Source organism: Doryrhamphus excisus, linkage group LG12 (assembly GCF_037039965.1).
Source record: "Doryrhamphus excisus strain RoL-2023G ecotype Guam linkage group LG12, RoL_Dexc_Guam_v1.1, whole genome shotgun sequence".
Taxonomy (NCBI): domain Eukaryota; kingdom Metazoa; phylum Chordata; class Actinopteri; order Syngnathiformes; family Syngnathidae; genus Doryrhamphus; species Doryrhamphus excisus.
The window spans coordinates 1944880-1963999 of record NC_136368.1 but is presented as its reverse complement, the minus strand read 5'-3'; the positions used below and the strand labels follow the sequence as shown (position 1 = coordinate 1963999).

The following is a 19120-nucleotide window of genomic DNA, read 5'->3' as shown; positions in this document are numbered from 1 at the left end:
AAAGCACGCCATACTAGATGATCAAACGTCAAGAATGTATTCGTGTGCATCGCTAAAGAGCCCCCCCTGCAACAGCAACCGGAACAAAAATGCCAAATATCTAATTATTTAACCATTTTAAATACCCATTTGATTAAATATATTTTTATTGAAAAATATACACAATTGAGTCAATCGCGATGCTTGCAGATTTATTTCACAATGCATTAAAATCTAATCCATTACAATTACAGTGCTCAAACGTTTCCCAATGGGTAGACTGTTACTTCCTTCCAGTAACTCCCCCAAACAATTACTCGTGTACACATAATGCCTTCTACTAACCAGTAGTACAAATAAAATCACAGACACGACGATATGAGGCCTTCAGTGGAAAAAGTTTGGACACCCCTGCTCTACCTTGGAAATTATTAATAATATTAAGATATTGGCACATTGCCACATCAATCACTATCAGGTGTTGCATTCAGTGTCCACAATAAAATATAGCAAGATCAAATCAAGTCTTGCGCTCTGTAACGGGAGATTCAAGTACCTCATTCACTTTAATGGGTGACTCATAAGAAGTCACCAGACCAAATCTGGACGTCATCAAACAGGAAGTGGCTTCATTGGTTACAACATTGAAGTCAAATAGCTTTAATTACAGTAAACCTTCGGTGACTCTGCACGTGTCTATTCAAAGAGGACCAACTTTATTTTTTTTACCTGTGTTTTCATATGTGATAAAAATATCGTTTGGTAAACTTTTAAAACAAGTAAATGTTTTTATCCTATATGCGTTTTCATGTGTCTCTGCATGTGTTGCTTTCGAAAGAAACTTTTTCCGCAGTTTGAGCAACTATAAGGTTTTTCTCCCGTGTGTCTCCTCATGTGTATTTGCATGCGTTGCTTCTGAAGGAAGCATTTACCACAGGCCGAGCAACTAAAAGGTTTTTCTCCTGTGTGCATTCTCATATGCAATGCCAAGTCCGACTTTTGAATGAAGCTTTTGCCACAGTTTGAACAACTAAAAGGTTTTTCTCCTGTATGTATCTTCATGTGTCTTTGCATGGCTGTCTTAAGAGTAAAACATTTCCCGCAGTCCGAGCAACTGAAAGGTTTTTCTCCAGTGTGCGTTCTCATGTGAAATTTCATCACTTTCTTTATAGTGAAGCCTTTACCGCAGTGTAAGCAAGTATACGGTCTCTCTCCTGTGTGCATTCTCATGTGACTTTGAAGGCCTTTCTTTCGCGTGAAGGTTTTACCGCAGTCGGAGCAACTGAAAGGTTTTTCACCTGTATGTGTTCTCATGTGTAATTGCAGGGCTCTGTTTTGAGTGAAGCTTTTACCACAGTCTGAGCAACTGAAAGGTTTTTCTCCCGTGTGTGTTCTCATGTGTAATTGCAGGGCTGTGTTTTGAGTGAAGCTTTTGCCGCAGTCTGAGCAAATTAAAAGATTCTCTCCTGTATGCGCTCTCCTGTGTCTTTGCAGGCCTTTATTTTGAGTGAAGCTTTTCCCGCAATCTGAGCAACTAAAAGGTTTTTCTCCTGTGTGGGCTAGCATGTGTGATATCATACTTGCCTTTTCAGTAAAACTTTTACCACAGTCTGAGCAGCTAAAAGGTTTCTCTCCTGTGTGTATTCTCATGTGTCGTGTCAAATTGCTCTTCGAAGACAATCTTTTATCACAAACCGAGCACATAAAACGTTTTTTACCTGTCGTTTTTTGTTTCTTGTCAGCATGAGTCATCCCATCACTTTCACAGTCCGTATCGCTGCTCAGAGATTCTTGGTTGTCTTCATCTTCGGGAGAGTGTGACGTCGTGTCGTCACTATCTGACAGTGGAGCTAAGAGGTTGTCTGCTTGTGATCCTCCACAGTGGTCTCCATCAGCTTCTGTTGTCATGTGTTGCAGTGAGCTGCTGCATGAAGGCTCCGCCTCTCTCGTCTCCTCACTTGGACTATGATGAAGCTGTGAGGACTCAGGTGGTTTGTCTTCATGGTCGTCGGTCTTCACAGAGACACCGGTCAGGGGCAACCTGGTGAGATCGGCCTCCTCTGGTCCGAGAAGATGCTCTCCCTCCCATGTGATTGAGAGTTCTTCCTCTTCCTCTTTAACACAGGAGGGCTGTGGCTCCTCCTCTTCTTTAATGTGGGTGGGCTCTTGCTCCTCTTTAACACATGGGGACTGTGGCACCTCCTCCTCTTCTTCTTCTTCTTCTTCTTCTTCTTCTTGCTGGGCGTCTGCAGGACACACAGACATAATTGTGACATCTTATTGTGCTCTGTTGTAAAACTGTTTAGTTTTAATGATGGGTTCTTGGCATTACCTTACGTAATCTCTGCGTTTATAATATAAAATAGAGGTGGCCACTGTACAAAAGGACCATTCATGTAAGGCCTGATTATATAATATATATGGCAGGAATGTAAACAATGAAATATCACCAATACCAAATATCAGCTATTAGACTGTTTTTTCTGTATGCTTTTAACATTTTATACGGAGCAGTAACTTGAGACGAGGGTGCGGCTAGCCTCTCCTTTTTTCTTAGAGCGTGGCACAGTGAACCTCTCAGTCCACTGGATCCAAAGGAGTTTGTCATGAAGTTCGTAAAAACTGACTTTTTGACGCCATTGAATTTGATTGTCAATGTCAAAAATAAGACATAAGAAGTATGGTTAAAGCTTTAGTAGAAGGTTAGTGAACATGAAACTTACCTTCGATGTGGAGCACAACTGGAGTCTTTCCATCAGCTTCCAGTTGTACTCGCTCGTCCTCCTGGTCCAATGTTATGTGTAGTCTCTGGTTATCTCCAGCTTCCACCTCCGTGTGTCCGAGATGTAATGAGGGTGCCCAGTCTGGATGGCTTTCATCCATTTCATTAGCTGGTCTCCCTGAAAAACACACACCCCCATTATTACTTTAAAATACGGTTCTTTCATTCAGTTCCTACCTTACAAATCACTCAAAGTGAAAAGATGTTATGGTTTTATTCGTCCAAAGACGATACTTGACTTAGTTCGGTGCCCTCAGCTAGCTTGGCTAACGCTAGCGGCCTACTAAATGCTAGGTGTGAAAGAGCAAAACACATGCTTTGATTGAAACTTACCAGTGTGAAAATGCCGTGAACACACCACCAAGTCTTGGGTGATGGTGTTGAAAGTGATGTTTGGTCGTCTCACGGCTGCTATCCAGGCCATTCGGCGTCTCTTTGTTAGCTCACAGATCACAGCTCCTTGGCTTTGCTTCCACGTTGGAAAGGAGAAACATCTCACCCCATCCTTTTTATTCCCCGATTGTTCGTGTGGACGATGCTGGCACTTCACGACGCAACACTTTCGCGTCATGGTTTGGACTTGCTACAGAAGAAACAAGGACAGGGTCTAGCATGCAGCCGGGTCAACAACCCTTTCCGTTTCCCTCCAAGCCCACAATGCAGTGCGGTTCTTCTTTGTTTTACGGCGGGCGGTACTCAACGTAAAGGTGCATTACCGCCACCTACTGCATTGGAATAGTGGCTCCCCAACTGTGGCTCCCCACTGTACCGCTTGCCCAGTGGAAGTTCGAACTACGGGTCATATGAGGGAGAAAGAAATAAACTCAAAATAAAGTTGATCATAAAACTGTAATGGATTCATAAGAAAGAAAACGTGTGTGTTCTCGTGTGTTTTACCACATTTGTTTTGAGAGAGAAGCTTTTCCCACAGTCTGAGCAACTGAAAGGTTTCTCTCTTATGTGTGTTCTCATGTGTGATTCCATATACACTTTGCGTTTGAAGCTTATACCACAATGTGAACAACTAAAACGCTTTTCTCCTGAGTGTTCTCACGTTCTACCAAATTAAATTTGTGAATAAAACCTTTAACAGTCTGAGCAACTAAAAGGTTTTTCGTCTGCGTGCGTTTTCATATGTGATGTTAAAGTTCCCTTGAGTGAACCGAGAGGAGTGCAGTGGCTCCTCTTCTTCTTCTTCTTCTTCTTCACCGTAACTTTGCCTGCTCCAAAGTGGAGCTCCCCCCTGTGGCCGAGGGGGCCATTCTTCTTGAAACAGAATTCATTGCTAAAATGTTGATACAATTGTTAGCATATTAGCATTAGCAACACATTGAATGCAGCTTTTATCAATTTATTTTCAATGTTTTAAGTTCTCTTTGTAACCTCAATCCCCAAAAGCATATGTCGTAAAAATGCTTAATTTACACATTAAAATCAAGTTTTTGAACATTGAACAAAAAACAAGTCATACTCGGTTGTTGAGGGTTAGTGTAGTACCGCCCACGTCCACAAGAGGACGGCATTTATCCCTCTAGGGGAGACAGACTCATAAAAAGGTAACGAAAAGAAACCCCAACCCTACCAAAATAACATTTGTGAAATAATTACTTTGCCAATAGTGATAATATTTCTTAAAAATACAAGTAATAAAACAGCTTAATAGTATAAAACACAATAATACCTGGTTGCACAAACATCCAAACACACCCAAGTCAAATAGGTACCATCTTGTCTTTTCGTTCAAACTCAGAGTGAGCCATCGCCTCTTTAAAAGGAGCGTTTTAATAATAAATATGTGATCCAAAAGGAGGAGTCAGCAAAGCAAAGTGAAAGTAAGAAAAGTTTGTTACACGTATAAAATGAAATTTTACAAAAAAGGACAACAAGAAGTCACCGTTCATCCTCCTCCTCACAAGGTCAACTCAAGGTCACGTGCATCTGATGGCATGGCGGCGTTCGGCTCCTCCTCACCGCCGGCAAACACCTGCTGGGAAACGTCGCTGCACTGTTTCCATGACGGCTTATCCCGCTGCTCGGCCTCGGATGAAGAAAGGGCGGGAAGTTGTGATGGTGAGAGTTCACCTTCAGGCTGACTGGGCGCACAGGAGGATTGTGGGTAATGTGGTTCCTCACTGAGGGGGTAATAGAAGATGGAGGACGACGAGGTGGCGGCGGGAGGGGACGGCTCAGTGTGATCCTGAGGAGGAAAGAAGACCTGGAATGAGTGATGGGTGACCGACATGTCATTCATCCGTAGTTCGACACTTAACGGTGTTGACGGAGCGGCCGGGTCCCCGCTGGGCCACGATGGCGCCGGAAATGGCCTTAATCCAGCTGTGCATGTCCTCTGGGGTGTCAGTCTGACAAAGTAAGACAAGTCATGATGTATCGCTGCCGTTTTACGTTGTCTCCTTCAAGGGAAAGGTGCGTGTGGTGATTACCTGCAAGTAGAAGGTTCTGGAGCTGGTGACCATCTCAAACAGGTTGTCCCTCATCATCAGCTCACTGCAGAACACAATGGCAAGGTGCAAGGATGGACATATACGTCTATTTCCTCAACAGCCTGGTTAGGCCAAGTCCAAATGCAGAGTGTACTGTGCTGGTTCTATCAAACACTGTAGTCCGTTATTTCACCTCAGCACAGGACTCCTCAAAACACACACAGGATTAACATTACACTCCTAAAGGGTACCTATTATGTCAATTTTTACCCTTTTTATTGACTTGCGGACTCCTGTAAAGCAGATACACACCATAACCTGCACAGAAAGCTTTCTAGAGCAGTGATTCCCAAAGTGGATCATAAATATTTCATCACCTCTGTTTGCACTCCTGGACTTTGAGAATGTCCTTGAGGGAGATCACGCGCAGTGCCCCCCTGTCCTGTGAAGATGCCGACCGTCAGGGTGAACACACACACGCACGCAATCAAGCTGACCCAAACTCACCAAGTCTGACTTGAAGTAGCTGAGGGCGTTTTCATCCAGGATGAAGTACCTGCGCTTCCATGTCTTCATCTGAGGAAGTGTCAACACAACAGGACAAGTTGGTAAGCGTGTGTTGGTGTGACTTGTGTGCTACTGAAGTGACAAAGGGAGCTGCGACAAACTCACTTGGAGTCCATGTTAAGGATTGTATGCACTGAGAGGAGGACGTCATCGGCTTTGGGCCAGCTACACCTCAGTTACGGGTATTATCGCCGCTAGCAACAGTTTTTAAAAACCCCAACAACGTGTTTATACAGCTTTCATGTTTTTTTTGCGATGTGATGATGCAAAACCGATTTCACTTCAGAGCAATTTTAAGTAATAAAAATGGCCACAAGGGGGCAGAAGTGCATTTTATAAGATCTTGGCAGGAATTTGTGTGAACGACAAAAAAAAATCACACAACAGGAAGGAGGAAGTGAGAAAGTGTAGGAGTGTAGCTTAAACGCTTTTTTAGTGGGGAACTGATATTTTGCTGAAACTTACCAACGTTCTACTGCTGATTACTAAAGAACGAAAAAAGGCGGAAACAAACCTTTTTTCCTGATGAAAGACTGAAGTCTAATCTTTCTTTCGGTAGGTTCCATGTTCATATAGCCATAGAACATAACATTTTGTGTGCCTTAAAAGATGGGTCAAAATAGTCAAAAATGGCCGCTACTGAAGGGTCTTTTGACAAATGGCTGGAATGGAATGAGTTAAATAAAACTTGATAGGCGGAATATTGGAAAGATCTCCAAATCAAGTAACTCTGATTGGTCAGCATCATGGAAAACAACATCTGACTTGACGGACTTGTGTCTCACCACAGCTCCCTGTTTGACACAGAACCCCGCCTTGATGACGGCCTGGTCCTGCACTTCCCTGGAGAAGAAGAAAGGTGGCTGATGGTGACCCCGCCTCAAAGCTCCACGATCCGGCCCATTCTGCCCCTCCCCGAGTTCCTACCAAACACACAAAGCAGAGTCGAGCACAAAATAATAATCCTTTGTCTTACGCTTGTGTGAAAAATTAGCATTAGCATAAAACACAGCAACACTGCAGAGTTTGTCAGGAAGTCAAAGGCGGTCTCCAAACATGTCAAGGTGTGCACATGCTTGCACGCATACCAGCGCACCAGTCCGGGCATGCTGAGCCAGCTCCCATTGCGAGCCTCACCTGAGTGGCCGTGATGAAGGGCACACCTCCGACGATCTCAGTCTTGTAGGAGACTCCCAGGACGTCCTGCTGGGTGTCTGCGGACGCTGCCGTGTCGTCCTTTGGCACCTGGGAGCGGCAACAACCTCGCTGATGAGAAACAAATTGGTCCGTCTGTACGCTTGTGTCTCTCACAGTTATTTTGGTGGCGTTGTTGAGAACGGCGATCCATTCCACCAAGTCCTGCTGGTCGTTGGCCTGCAGGTAGAACTTCCTCATTCCTGCGTTTATAACTGAATGTGGAAGAAGATGCACATGTAAAAATATTCAGCAGCAGGAAGACAAAAACAGCGAAGAGAAGAGCGAGGGATACACACAGGAAGAGGAAGGACGCAGGAGCCAGGGAGGGAAGTACTAAGGAAGCATGGAAAAGGGGAACGGGAATGTTTCAACTCAGACTTTTGTCAAATAGGTTCTAAAGAAGTCATTCCAGAACCTTTCCGTGTGGCCTCCTGACGTACATACATAACTTACCGAAGCAGAACTCCGTCTTCGGTCTCAGTTTGGTGGCGTCGCTCACCTGCGGACAAAAAAAAGACGTTGAAGTTCAATCCGTCCACACTGCATCTCCTCAGATACCCACCATAGAAATATAGGAGAGGTTTAGCGATCCCACATTCTCTGCTCCTTCTGGAAGATTCTATGCAAAGAAATTAATATTGTCATGGTTGTCATGGTAACAACACACACATACACATACACACCTGTGGGTTATCCATGTACCACAGTAGACTGCCATGCTCCGTGCTCAGGATGAAATAGCGGCGCAGGAACTTGCCGCTGCTTTCCGTCTCCTCAATGTCGAGGAAGCCGCAGAAGCGATTCTGTCGGTCCACGTACGGCATGGCGACATCTGCCGGCTTCACCCACCCTGCGGCATCACAGTCGGCTGCCAGGAGGGGATTCATAGTGACAACATGAGGGAAATACACCTTGAAATGGAGTGCATCAGCCTCCAGGAAGTGTGTGTGTCCTTACAACAACATGACATCACCCCATTCACTGCTATTTAGTATCCAACACTCCATTCCATGATGTAATGTCATTAGACTGTTCAAACTGCATCAGTGGTCCAATTGTATGAGGATGCTGCTAATATAGAAAGAGGAAATTGCGTCCTATTGATAATAAATCAATAAAAACATCAAATTAGTCACCACGGTGACATCGCAGACGCCTTTTATAATGACAACAGGTTCAACTGCGTAGTTAAGTGTCAAGCTATCATCGTCACAATGCTAAAGCCACTGAAGTTAAAGAGTTTCTCCAACAAATGGCGAGCCTGCAGACATCGAGCGAGTAGGACTTCCGGGATGCACAAATTGTTACCGTCCCGAGGAAGTTTAATGGCATAAAGACAGCAAAAAGGGGTCCAAACGGGTTAAATTACGGTTACATGAAAGAACTTACAAGTTCGCTTCAGTCCACCGAGTCCAGTTCCACTTGGCACTGGCGGCAACTCTCCGCCGAGCAGCCTAGCAGTGTCAAACTCGCCGTGCTCACCGGCTAACACTTCCGCTTCCGGTTGTGCCCTTTTTAAAAAAAATGTTGTTTTTAATATATTGACATTAAGACACCAAGAAACAACAACTAGAACAGTCCTTAAAACATTGCAAAAAACAAAATAAAATAAAACGGTTACGGAGCAGGTTTAAATAGTTTTTTACTGAATTCTTAAATTAAATTAAAACCACGTTTACAAGCTATACATGGTCACAAATTGTACACTATGTAATAGAAAAAAAGTTAAATATAACACAAATAGCATGGAAATTGGATAATACTTTTTCCTTTAAAATCACAGTAACAGGTATTGTTGTGCTATATAACTATTTGATAATATTGTGATACAATATTTGTTATACTTTTCACAAATATTGATACTACTGGCAAATGAAAACTTTTATTATCTTCTATTATTTTTAAGCCCAATTAATACATTTGAGTTTGTTTCTTTTTTGATGGCTTAATGCAGTGCTACTGCCTTAATGTAAGACCATGTGTCCGCGAGAGAGCTAAATGTCGTCCTCCTGTGGATGTAGATGGTACTACATTTGCAGCCTGATTTGTTTTTGTAGAGCATCAATTAAGAAATGATTGGCAAAACTTGACACCAGGAAGTACTTCATGTGTTACGATGAAGAGTTTACTCCAATTCAATTCGCTACTATGAATTCTAAGAGAACTATTATGGAGGCTGCGCGGTGGAGCGTGGTTAGTGCGTAGGCCACACAGCGGGGAGACACAAGTTTGATTCCACCCTCGACCATCTCTGTGTGGAGTTTGCATGTTCTCCCCGGGGACTCTGGTTCCCTCCCCCATTCCAGAAACATGCTTGGTTAATTGGCGACTACAAATTGTCCCCTATAAGGTGTGCGTTGTTAGCTAGCTCATATTAACTCGTTTTCTCATGTTATAATGCCCAATCCCAATGTTTCAAAAAAATAAATGCAGTACCCCTTTAAGGTCTTATTTTAATATTTCAAGCTTATGCTAGCTGCACGGCAGTCGAATGGATGGCGCGCAGACCTCACAGCTAGGAGACCCGAGTTCAATCCTCCATTCCAAAAGCATGCTAGGTTAATTGGCCACAGCTGCCCTGGGGTAGACTGGTGGAAAATTGGCACCTCCCCCAAACATTCATACACCAGTGTAGGCAGCACTGGAAGCAATGTCACACCAAAGGCTAATGTTTTTATGTGTAAGCATCCAGGTCCAAAACTATTAATTATTTCATCTTTTTAAACGTTTACTTCCTTCCCAATGTGAAGGGAAGGGTGGAGTCCAACGGAAACCTTAAACACTGTTAGCGATGAATGTCTTTCTTGCAACACTGACAAGATTTCAACATTTTGCAATGTTAACAAAATGATGTGTTGGATCAACTCCAAGATTGACACTTTAATACACTCATTAACAACATAAAATATTATTGTTATTGGCACACTGTAGAAATAAAATTCAACAAAACTAATAATACTCGTGAAAAGCAGCTTTGTTTCATTTGCATAATTATATCTTTTTATTCATATGAAATAGAAATATCAAAGCGGACCCCCCATCCGTTGATAAAGGCTGAATTGTTGTGTTGCGCAGCCAAGCTAGCGAGCATGTGATTGGCTGTGCTGACCCCGCCCACATGCACACGTGACCTGGCATCGCCAACTAGCTAAAGATGTGATAGATTGGGTCAACGGCATATGTAAAACAGAAAAGTGCAGTGCCACCGTGTTATTATTATTATCACTTGTTACTGTCCTGGGCTTGATTTTTTAAAAATAACATTTTAGTGTTGTGTTGGTGACGTCATCCAGTGAGAAGACTTTTACGACAAAGTAGACGCCATTGGTTTTTTTTTAAACTTTCCCACAATGTAGCCTTCCATCATTTTGGGAAGTTGTGTATCAGTCGTAGTTACTTTTATTTGGTCTTTTTACTTAGTTTCGGCCGGAAGTTGGTGGAACATTGACCTACACGTTTTACAAGAAGGAGGAGGAGTAGGAGGTTTAGGAGGAGGAAGGTTCGGATGTGATTTGGTGAGTTTTGAGTCTGCAAGGGTCCTGCACGGCACACTCCACCTCCAACATGAACGCGGTAAGACAACGACAGATTTTTTTTTTGTATTTTCTTTCTTCTTAAACTAGTTTTTTTTTCTTTCTTCGGACCATACGAAGTCCAAATATGCAAATGAGTCAAAATACATTTGTGACTGCGTAACTGCAGCTTTGCTTGGTGGTGCGTTTACGTGTCCCCCTTCAAAAAGTACTTTTGAGTGTGGGATGATGCAAGAGGCACATCCTCTTGGTACTTTTTAAAACCACATTTGACCACTTAAGACATAAAGGGTCTCCAATTATGGATGTGTGTGTGATAAATGAGAGTATAGTGTACACATGCAGGGGTACTCAGTTTGAAAATACTGTTTTGTGCAGAAAATTGTACTACTTTACTACCACAAGTGTACTACACAGACTTTACTGTGATATAAAATAATGTCATAACATGATAAGGTGCGTCCAGAAGGTTCTACTTACCGTCGTAAAATCTTTATTTAGCTGTGTGTTTATGTTTAGTAGAGTTTCCAGTGTGATTGTTTGACTTATTTTATTGTATTTTTTTATTTTTTAGAAACTTTGCGGAACAAATTACCCCACCAGCATCTGCTTCATTGTGGTCAACGAGTTCTGTGAACGTTTCTCCTACTATGGCATGAAAGGTACTGAAACAACACGGCATTCTAGATAGAATATGTAAACCCTTCGATGAGGGATGAAGTATTTAGTCCATAAAAAAACCCGATTAATATCCTTCCAACTGGAACTTACTATACAATATAAAGGAAATACATGGTAGAGCTGGAAGAATAGTATATACAGTATGTCTTCTTACTTATAATAATAATATAATTACCCTCCTGTTTTTTAAAAAATTAAAATAATGGTATTTTAAAATAATTAATAAAAAAATATTTTAATAGGTTTACATAGTTTTTGAATTAATATGTATTTTAAAATACCCTGATGTTACAAAAAATACACATTTAAAAAATTTAAATAAAATAAAAATATATAGATATATATCAAAATATATGTATTTTAAAAATATATATGTTTTAATAATTTAAAAACATATTAAACTCATATTTCTAAATATGTTTATGAATTTTTAAATAATGTTTAATTTAAAACAGAAATTATTTAAAAATACCATGATTTTTATTTAAAAAATCCAATGTATTTAATTTTTAAAAATAAAAACATATATGTAAGCAAGACAAAAAGCATCAAATAATTTAATGTTTAGTGATTTTAACATAAAACATTACATGTATGTTTGTTTTTGTTTTTAAATAATTTTAAAACATATATAATTTTACAAATATTCTGTCTTGCTTAGATATTTTTTTTCATTTAATTAAATACAAAGTGTGCATTTTTAAAATCATTGAAAATATTAGTAACGTATGAACCGCATTTGCCACATCATTTGCCAAAAGGCTGTATGACTTGGGGCAAATTGGCTTAATAGCATGTGAACTGGTTGAACTGGTAAAAAAAGGATATTTACTTCATTTGCATATCAAAATATAATTAATACAAAAGATTATAATGAGGACACGGGATTAAAGAAAATATACCTTAGCTATTTGAACTCCATTTTTGGTATTTTGTAGTAGCATCCTCTTTCCCAATGTTGGGACAAGTCAGCTGAAGAGTTCAGGCTTAGGCTCAGGATTTGGAAACTGGAGCACTTGATCATGTTGTGTGTTGACAGCGGTGTTGACGCTCTACTTCCTGACATACCTTCACTGGGACCACGACCTGTCCACGGCCGTCTACCACGCCTTCAGCAGCCTCTGCTACTTCACGCCCATCCTGGGAGCGCTCATCGCCGACTCCTGGCTCGGGAAGTACAAGTCAGTCCCACGTTTCACCACTGAATACTTATATTTACTCTTATTATGTTGGCTATAGTGTGTAATATCCACCGTAAAGATGACTATAGGGGTGTTGTTCCATGTCTGGAAGACTCTAATCACAATCGGGTCTGGAACCAATTAATTGCGATAAACGAGGAATGAATGTAACGTGTGTTCTGTCCCTACAGGACCATCATCTACCTGTCCATCGTCTACGTCATCGGACATGTGGTCAAGTCCTTGGGCGCCATTCCCCTGTTGGGTGGCAGCAGCATACACATGTACGTTAACACCACCACTACTACTACTACTATAGTACTAGTAGTACTAACATTTATTGTTGGGCTAATCAGCCTTCTCAGGCAGTGATATGGACTCGATGGTGTGTCAGGAAGGGGGCTTCTTTTTTTTATTGATTTTTAAAACAAATAAATTTCTCTGACAAATTTTATATAATAGGGCAAGAATAGGAGTTAAAATAAATATTCACATTACCTGTCATTAATTTATAATCTACTACTATATTTTTACACGTTATTTATCACACTGACTTGCTATGATTATATGCTTCAAGGGTGTCTAGGCATGTGAGTCTGCCCTTGATTGTTAATATAGTACACAGGGGGAGGAGATCACCCTTCCCCTTGTGTTCTATATTAACAATATTAAGATTTTAGGTTCAGGTTGTATTGATTTGTCTCTTTGTATCGTACCTCTCATTATTTTTGGAGCTTGACAATGTGTGTCTCCCAGAGCTTTGTCCATGGTGGGTTTGATCCTCATCGCCTTTGGAACAGGCGGCATCAAACCCTGCGTGTCCGCTTTTGGAGGAGACCAGTTCCAAGAAGAGCATGTAAGTAGCAATGTATCGCATCAGGCGACTGTCAGACAATGGATTCTGGATTTGGAACAATGTAACATCCGTAACTGTTGTACAAGTGTAAAAAGAAGTTCACGTGTAAAATTGAGGTTATTTCCGTCGTATATTTACATTGCAGATGTTCCCCAGACGTGTCATTTCTTCCTGTTTGCAGGTGAGCGAGCGGATGAAGTTCTTCTCCATCTTCTACATGTCCATTAATGCAGGCAGCTTCTTGTCCACCATCATCACGCCCATCCTGAGAGGTCAGGTCTTCATGTTCTCCCTCAGGCCTTCACTCACTCACACAGACGGTGTCTCTTCACCTGCAGGAGACGTGGAGTGTTTTGGCGGTGACTGCTTTGCTCTGGCGTTTGGTGTCCCTGCTGTTCTCATGATGGTGGCTTTAGGTGAGCGCCTTGACTTCCTGTTGTTTCATCACCAGAAGGACAAAGTAGAGAGAACACGATTATTTTTGCCATTTTACATGAAAACAATAATGCGGTTTCTCTTTACACGTCTTCATGAAGTCTGAACGCGTTCATGTCGTGCTGGCTGAGTAGATGATACACACTCGGTATGACAGCTTGTTGTCTTTGTCCGCCGACCGTCGTCCTTCTGGCGATTCCTGCGCGGATGGCTGCCCCCCGTCTAAACAATAAAGTTTAACCAGACAAAAGCGGTTTCTAAGCATGGATAAAATGTCGGTGTTGTCCACTATGTTCCTTCCCCCAAGTTAATGGTAATGGTTTCAATTTCAATTTCATTTGAACATGCATCACATATATCACATGTCCAAAAGGAGTAGGAAGAAGCAAAGCTTATTAGTTACTATGGTACCCATTATGTCATTGTATGGTCATATCACCATGTACTTCGGTATGTGACAAAAAAACAAACAAACTATAGTTAATTTATAAACTAAGTTATAAATTAAACTATATTAGGAAAGCAGGAAGTGAACAAATGTAACAGTTACTGATTGTAAAAGTACCAGATGGAGGGGTAGGATTTGGTAATGGTAATGGTTTAATTTCATTTGAACATGCATCAGATTACAATTGAGTGCATCCCATAATCAGTTCCCAGTTCCACATGTCCAAAAGGAGTAGGAAGAAGCAAAGCTTATTAAAGCCTTTTACAGTCAGTAGCTGTTACATTTGTTCAGTTCCTCCTATCCTAATATAGTTTAAGTTTTTTAGGAGACTTTCCTAATATAACTTAAGTTGTATATTGTTTTATTTTATTTTATTATTATTATTTATTTTTGTAAAATAAAAAAGTGCAAGTAGGGATGCAGTAAAAGTGTCGCTGAACTTTTTGTGTTGTTGTCCAGTTGTGTTCATAGCGGGCAGCAGCCTCTACAGACGGAACCCTCCTCAGGGGAACATCTTGCTGGAAGTCTGCAAATGCATCGACGTGAGTCAACAAACATTTCATCATCAAGAATCCTCCTGATGTTAGTTTCTGCTTACAGTTTGCCATCAAGAATCGATGGAGAAGGTCCAGGTACGAGTCCAGCAGGAAGCACTGGCTGGACTGGGCTGAGGACAAGTACTCGGTAATAGTTTTCAACATGACATAGGAACCAGCTAGTGTGGATATTTCCTGTAAGTGGTAGTATTTTTTTTTTGCGTCATCAGAAACGTCTGATCATGGAGATCAAGATGGTTCTGAGGGTTTTGGTGCTCTTCATCCCTCTGCCTATGTTCTGGGCTCTGTTCGATCAGCAGGTACCAGAAGCAGACCCACTGCAACTGCTGTAGAGTGGACGCGGCCAGAGCTAACTGTGTTGTTTGATTCCAGGGTTCCCGTTGGACGCTGCAGGCCACCAGGATGAACATGGGAATTGTGAGTTGGACGTAAAAGAACTTTTATTTCAACCAATTATCTGCTCAGCGACTTCCTGGTATGTTTCCTGGACCTCCAGTTAAAGTTTAACCGCATATTGGATGTTTTTTGCGTGTCATCACTCACAGGGAACCTTCTCCGTCAAACCCGATCAAATGCAGGCGAGTACCAACACACTGACTCACTCACCCCTCCTCTGGAGGAAAGTGGTACTACTACTAACTTAACCAGGCTAAAATCAACAGTCAACAACCGTGAAAACTCAGGAAAATACATCCGAGCAGTTCTTCACTGGCGTCAACGTCAGCGTTTTATTGCCAGCCGAGGCACAATTTGTCCGTTTATTTGCGTGTAATTGTGCCCTTTTACGACTTTTTACGACGTTGTTGACGAGTTTTTTTCCTTCCTAGATGCTGAATCCTTTGCTGATTCTCGTCTTTGTGCCTATCTTTGACCTCATCATCTATCCCCTGGGTCGCTTGTGCAGGATCAACATCACGTCAGTTCTTATTGTCTATACCAGGGGTCTCAAACTCACAGGCAGCCATGTTTTGTGGACGCTACTTAACGTCAAATGGGGGGGAGGGGTGCAATGGAGTAATAAACCGCAACTATGTTAACTTTAAATATGTAACTTTCACATTATTATACCAAAGTGCCGCAAAGCATGCATGTTGTGCGTGCTTTATCTACCTGTCGCGTGTTAAGTTGCTGCGAGATGATTATAGTGTTTTGTGTGAGTCAGACTGTGTTGTTTAGTAATGACCTGTTCGTTTACGAGTTAGCCCTTTGGTTGAAACGTGATTCCGGACTGAATACTTGAGTTTACTACCGAGCCTCACCCAGAGTCTACCTCTAGTGGCCACCCAGTTGAGTTTGAGACTTATAGTTTATACACCATTAAACTTTCCGCATTGCATCGTCATGGCAACCAGCGATGCATGAGGACATTTTGTTGGCTAAGATGGTCATGTGTGCTTTTTTTGTTTGTTTTTGTTTTTTTAGGCCGTTGAGGAAAATGGCTACTGGGATGGTTTTTGCGGCGCTGGCCTTTGGTGCTGCCGCCCTGGTGGAGGTCAATGCTGTGGTATGTGGAAGTGGACACACTCCTCTTCAAATGCCCGGTTTCACATTAGGACTGAGCATAAAAATAAAAATAAATGCAGTTCCCCTTTAAGGTCTTATTTTAATATTTCAACCTTCAACCTGCACGGTGGACGAGAAACCCGAGTTCAATTCCCCCATTCTAAAAACATGATTGTAGAAAACAGTGGTGGATCCAGCCCCAGCTGGCAAGTGTCTGCTGCAGGTATTCAACCTGGCCCCGGGGGACGTCCAACTCCACTTCCCTAACGGAGAGCCTTTTCCTGAGCCCATCCCTTACCTCCAGGTATGAAAGCAACATGCTCCTTTTGAGGCTTCTGAATGAAGACCATGATGAGGTTTTTCCGTCTTGGTGTCAGGACCCCCCACAGTACGTGACTGTGCCGCTAGGGGCGCCCAACAGCAACATCAGCATCGATGTTCGCTCCAGCGGGTCCTCTTCTGCATGCGATGTCACGTTTGACCAGCAGGAGGCGTACAGTCTCATCCTGCACCCATCGACCAATGGAATACTTTGCTCACTGGTGAGTGACAACACAACACGACATGAAGGCTCCTCTAGTGAACACGTTGGTGCTTCTTCAGGTGAAGGATCACATCAAGAAAGATGACGGAGGCGCTCCTCTTCTCAGGTGGAGATAGATATTTCCTTACTTCTTGATTGTACTGTTGTCTTCATGCTAAACTAAACTAGCGCTGATTGACAGGTTCCTTAACACTTTGCCGGAGGCGGTCAGCATCACAGTGGGAGACGAGGAATTTTCCGTGTCTTCCGATTACGGCGTATCTACCAACAAGACCGTCGAACGGGGAGAGTGAGTGGGAGCGACGTCACTTCCTGTCTTCCTTTTTGCACATATTGTCTCTTTACTTCAAAGGATGCATTTCTTAATTCTAATCTAAAAAACAACAGCAAAAATGGAAACACAGTAATTCTATAAGAATAAGGTCAAAATGTTTTATGTATACTGTATATATATGTATGAAAAAAAAACATTAATGGTAAAAGTTGGATTTTTAGGAGAATAATGTATTATTGTGAGGGAAAAAAATTTTTTTAGGAGCATAAAGTTGAAATATTGAAGAAAAAAATGTTTTTTAAGTCATAATATTATGACAGCTCAACAAATATTTGGAAAATTAAGTTGCAGAAATAGTTTGACTTTATTCTTGTAACAGCCCAAGTATTATGGAAGTAAAGTCAGAAGAAAGTTGGGGGAAAAAAACAACAAAAATGGAAAAAACAGCTGTAATTTTACAAGAATAAAGTCAAAATATCAGGAGGAGAAAGAAAAAAGTTTCAATTTTATTTTTTAATAAATGAGAATAAACCTCTAATACTATGAGGAAAAATAATGTAATTTTATTAAGTTCAGTTGAAATATTAAATAAAAAAATACAGTATGTTATTTTTTTAGGCTGGGGAAATGTTGCAATATTATGAGACGATATCAGACGAAATGATATCAGTGACATAATGAAGCATCTTCTGGCAGGTACAACAAGGTGCACTGCAGTTTCAAGTCAAAGACGTGCTCTGACCTCGACCTCGGACTTCTGGACTTTGGAGCCTCCTACACCGTCATCCTGGCGGAGGTCAGGAAGCGCAGCGCTTGTTTCCTGTCCGTCCCGACAGAGTCCTCACTATGCTCCGTTTTCTTAGGATTCGGGTAGGATGGCGGCCCACAAGATGGTGGACGTGCAGGCCAACAACGTGCACATCGCCTGGCAGATCCCCCAGTACGTTCTCATCACGGCAGGGGAGGTTATGTTCTCCGTCACGGGTCTTGAGTTCTCCTACTCGCAGGTTAGTTTGTGGTCCAGTGAGACGTTAGAAGCCGGTCCTCATGTTGTCTCAGTGAGACAGTGCATGTGGTCTCCCTGCAGGCCCCCACCAACATGAAGTCAGTGCTGCAGGCCGGGTGGCTGCTCACCGTCGCCTTTGGGAACGTCATTGTTTTGATTGTGGCGGAGGGGGCGGGCCTAGAGCAGGTACACTGGTTACTTTCATCCAATCAGCATTAATTATACAAACACTGACCTCTATCTTGTGTCCTTGGCAGTGGAAAGAATTCCTTCTTTTCGCCGGGCTGCTGATGGGCGTCTGCATCATCTTCTCCATCATGGCCTACTTCTACACGTATGTGCAGCCTCAGCAGATGGACAAGCTCTACCTGGAGGATGAGGATGAGGACGCGCTGCAGAAGAAGAAGAAAAGAGACAACATTGAGATGAACAAAGCAGACAAGAGCACCAGACTGTAATGACAGCCATGTATGTATAATCTATATTTGATTTTTTTTTTTATACTGAAGGAGGTCGCTGACACTTATGTGTCGTAAAGGTTAGTAAAATATTTGTACTTTTTAAATTGTGAAGACTGAATAATCAGGTTTTTGTGGCTTGTTTCTTGAGATGCTAATTGTTGCCTTTATTTAGATGATATTGGACCACCATGGCAGGAATGTCTTGTAGTGTTTAAAATCTACCATGTACCCCCTCCGAGTATTTTAAACAGGCGGTCCTTGGGTTAAAATGCACTCCCATGAGTTATTAATGCTGTAGAAACACACAGACCGCCTTTTTACGTGCATATGACAAAAGAATACGTAGGAGATTTGGAAGAGGGTTCTACGACGTCTGTTCCGAGGCGGACTTTGACGTAAGCCGCTTCAATGACACTGATACCTTTTATCCGAGTATCACACTGACCGATGATGATGTGTAGGTCCGATGTGTACCACCTGACTGTAGTAGATCAAACACATATGCGATTTCTCACCAAAAATAAAATACAACACATTTTTCATGATCTGAGCTAATTTCTATGTACACATATATTGTTCACAATCATTCATTATTGTGATTATTGCACAGTTGTGCCATAGGTTGGCCACAATAAAAGGCTTCTCCACTAAACTCGCTATCTTCCCACTGAGCAT

General features: G+C 41.9%; 3 protein-coding genes across 5 annotated transcripts; 1 reads left to right on the top strand and 2 right to left on the bottom strand.

The window, feature by feature from the left end:
- Positions 1-164: 164 nt before the first annotated feature.
- On the bottom strand, positions 165-3411 carry LOC131135692 (uncharacterized). Its single transcript, XM_078795045.1, has 3 exons — positions 3095-3411; positions 2704-2879; positions 165-2238 (listed from the first exon to the last, which is right to left on the bottom strand). Exons 1-3 carry the CDS (start codon positions 3330-3332, stop codon positions 769-771), a joined length of 1884 nt encoding a protein of 627 aa, XP_078651171.1. The 5' UTR covers positions 3333-3411; the 3' UTR covers positions 165-768.
- Positions 3412-4103: 692 nt separating this feature from the next.
- LOC131135735 (pleckstrin homology domain-containing family A member 1-like) lies at positions 4104-8467 on the bottom strand. 3 transcript variants are annotated; one of them, XM_078795056.1, is made up of 12 exons: positions 7924-8048; positions 7650-7834; positions 7529-7585; positions 7420-7465; positions 7081-7178; positions 6907-7014; positions 6555-6692; positions 5710-5778; positions 5580-5644; positions 5203-5266; positions 5032-5121; positions 4104-4958 (listed from the first exon to the last, which is right to left on the bottom strand). In XM_078795056.1, exons 1-12 carry the CDS (start codon positions 7934-7936, stop codon positions 4671-4673), a joined length of 1221 nt encoding a protein of 406 aa, XP_078651182.1. In that variant the 5' UTR covers positions 7937-8048; the 3' UTR covers positions 4104-4670. The 3 variants fall into 3 exon arrangements, with proteins under 3 accessions (XP_078651182.1, XP_078651181.1, XP_078651180.1); XM_078795055.1 differs by lacking the exon at positions 7924-8048 and adding an exon at positions 8356-8467 and having other exon boundaries at positions 6907-7178; XM_078795054.1 differs by having other exon boundaries at positions 6907-7178; positions 7924-8052.
- A 1721-nt stretch (positions 8468-10188) lies between these two features.
- Positions 10189-18906, top strand: slc15a2 (solute carrier family 15 member 2). Its single transcript, XM_058081895.2, has 22 exons — positions 10189-10539; positions 11074-11161; positions 12220-12361; positions 12553-12645; positions 13118-13217; positions 13399-13489; positions 13556-13633; positions 14560-14642; positions 14701-14784; positions 14867-14956; positions 15030-15074; positions 15203-15235; positions 15485-15573; positions 16080-16161; positions 16339-16464; positions 16538-16702; positions 16764-16810; positions 16886-16993; positions 17675-17774; positions 17842-17985; positions 18066-18170; positions 18242-18906. Exons 1-22 carry the CDS (start codon positions 10531-10533, stop codon positions 18440-18442), a joined length of 2103 nt encoding a protein of 700 aa, XP_057937878.2. The 5' UTR covers positions 10189-10530; the 3' UTR covers positions 18443-18906.
- The last annotated feature ends 214 nt before the right edge of the window (positions 18907-19120 follow it).